Below are 2,428 nucleotides of genomic sequence, written 5' to 3' on the forward strand. Positions count from 1 at the left end.
AGTATTACTGATAGCAGTACAATTTGCAGAATGTCTGTTTTGTTTAGTTTTCTTCTTGGAAAAAGTTATTAAAAACAAGTTTTTGTCTAAATTAAGGTGAATTCATGGTTCCTTTTTACACATAATGTAACCAGTAGAGTTTATGATAAAAAAAAAAATTATGTGATTGGTATCGGTGATCGGCCCTCATGGATGATCGGTATCGGCAGGAAAAAACCTGCAGGAAAATCGCATCCACTTGAGAGCCCTCACGCCAACTTCACCTCACGCCTATAATGGGGTAACTGTAGCGAGCTTTACCTTTCACGTAAGGTAAAATGTGAAAGGTTTTACCCCTTTCGCGTCTGGGCGGGGGCAGTGGCGGAGCCAAAAGAGAGCCCGGGGGGGCCAGTCCCTGTCATCTGATTGCCCCCCCCCCAGTGATGATTGACATGTAACATGTACAGGTCATTCCTGTACATTATTTGGAATCATTCTAAGCCAACCTGATATCTAAAGAAGAAAAACAATAATAAATATATGAAAAGAAAATGTATAAAACTTTATTTTATAAGATTAGGGGATAAGACGGGCTTCACATGCAAGTATCGGCCAATCCCGATCCCCCAAAATTAAGGAAATCGATGCCCAGAAATCAACTGGTCGATAAATTAGTTGGCCATTAAATGTATCCTATATAATACATGTATATAATGTAAACAGCACTGCCAGAGATGCAGAAAGTTTATAGCAGGTGTGTGAATGAGCTAATGATCAGACTGCTGTCTGCAGCCAGTCCACATTGTTAGCAGAACTAGAGGGCCCCAAAACCAAATTTCGCTTATGGCCCCACGGAGGCTTGGGCCAGCCCTGCATGCAAGACTTCCAAACTTAGTTTTTTCCAGATCTGTGGTTGTCCCACCCCACCCCCATGACCCACCCTCACTTACCTCCCCCTGAGATGTTGTTTATTTTGATCTCTGTGATTAAATCTTACTTGAGAAGATTTCCCAGGTTAAAAAGAGCCCGGTTATGATGAGGGTTGATCTCCAGGGCTTTCCTGTAGTAATGCTCTGCCTCATCTGGGCTGCGAGTCAAAGTTCCCAGATTGTTCATGGCACTGGCGTGACGGGGGTATAACCTGTGAGGCAAGGAATAGTGGTTTGAGCTTAGACTTTTTCAAGAAAAATTGCCTTTATCAGAAGATCCTGAACAAACTTTCCTCAAGAAATCTGAAAAACATTTAGTAGTGCCACTTTCTGTAGTGTATACAATGGCTCAACTAAAAGACATAGGTGTAACAAAAGATAGTCACACAACAAGGGTTTGTTTTCCCAAACAGTAATTTATTGAAATAAGGAGGAACAGGAGACAAAAAATGTTTTCTTTATCCAACACACTGCAAAGTTGTGCTCAGACCAATAGTCTGTAGGATTCCTGAACAACCACAGGAATACTGCTAAGGTTGTTGAGGTTATTTAGAATGTCAGGCAGGATTGAAAAATTACACTGAAAGGTTACTTTTGAAACTAAAGCTCCATTTGCTACCCTGCTGCTACAAAAGCAGCGGAGATGAGCAAGGTAGATAATAAATGACATAAATGCTTTTGAATTCAATCAAACAGAGCTTCTGTTTTAGCTTTGTACCTTACAATCTAACTTCATGTGGCCTCAGATACATGTTAGTTATTTTTTTTTACTTTGCCAGGCATGTTCAGGCTCCAAGAAGATCAAAGGCATAGCATTATGTAACTTTAGATCATATTTGTGTCATGGTTTGAGGGTGTTGGTGAGGAGATGGACGCAGGTAGGCCCAGGAAGACATGATGTAAATGATAAATACTCCTAAACAAAGTTCAACAGTGACAGCTCTGGGAAAGCGTTCGGTGAAAGCGCATATGAAACTGGGGGGTTCGGTACCTCAAAAAAGGTTAAGAACCACTGATCTAGAAGCTGGTGTTCATTTAGATTTGTTTGAATTTGTTTAGTATGACATAAGACACTCTAAAGTAAACTCTAATGTATACATCTAAGAGCAAAAATGTCTGATAATTCCATTAAATTTGTGTTTATAGCTTTCACGGTGTGTTGAAACCAAAATCATTCTGCAGATAATAAAGAAGTGTTTATGAACCATCAGTGCGAACGACAATGCTGCACCCTCTCTACCTCTGCTCCAGTCCACATGTAGACTGGTTGGGCGAACTCCCATGCACCCTCCAGGATCCTGCTGAGGGTGTAGAGCTGGTCCAGTGTTCCAYGACCAGGACGAAAACCACACTGCTCTTCCTGAATCCGAGGTTCGACTATCTGACGGACCCTCCTCTCCAGGACCCCTGAATAGATCGGAGGCTTAAGAGTGTGACCCCCCTGTAATTGGAGCACACCCTCCGGAACTGCCCCCGATGCCAATGCGATATTGCAGAGTCGCGTGAGCCAACACAACCCT

At 42.2% G+C, this 2,428-nt stretch overlaps 1 protein-coding gene across 3 annotated transcripts in view; it reads right to left on the reverse strand.

Annotated features, from left to right (window-relative positions):
- The window catches only part of tmtc1 (transmembrane O-mannosyltransferase targeting cadherins 1), a 100,170-nt gene that overhangs the window by 32,917 nt on the left and 64,825 nt on the right, over nucleotides 1-2,428 (reverse strand). For all 3 annotated transcript variants that reach the window (XM_008401212.2, XM_008401213.2, XM_008401214.2), the window contains exon 11: nucleotides 977-1,120. In XM_008401212.2, coding sequence (XP_008399434.1) covers nucleotides 977-1,120 — 144 coding nt within the window. The remainder of the gene's footprint in view (nucleotides 1-976; nucleotides 1,121-2,428) is intronic.

The sequence above is a fragment of the Poecilia reticulata genome, linkage group LG23, assembly GCF_000633615.1.
Source record: "Poecilia reticulata strain Guanapo linkage group LG23, Guppy_female_1.0+MT, whole genome shotgun sequence".
Taxonomy (NCBI): domain Eukaryota; kingdom Metazoa; phylum Chordata; class Actinopteri; order Cyprinodontiformes; family Poeciliidae; genus Poecilia; species Poecilia reticulata.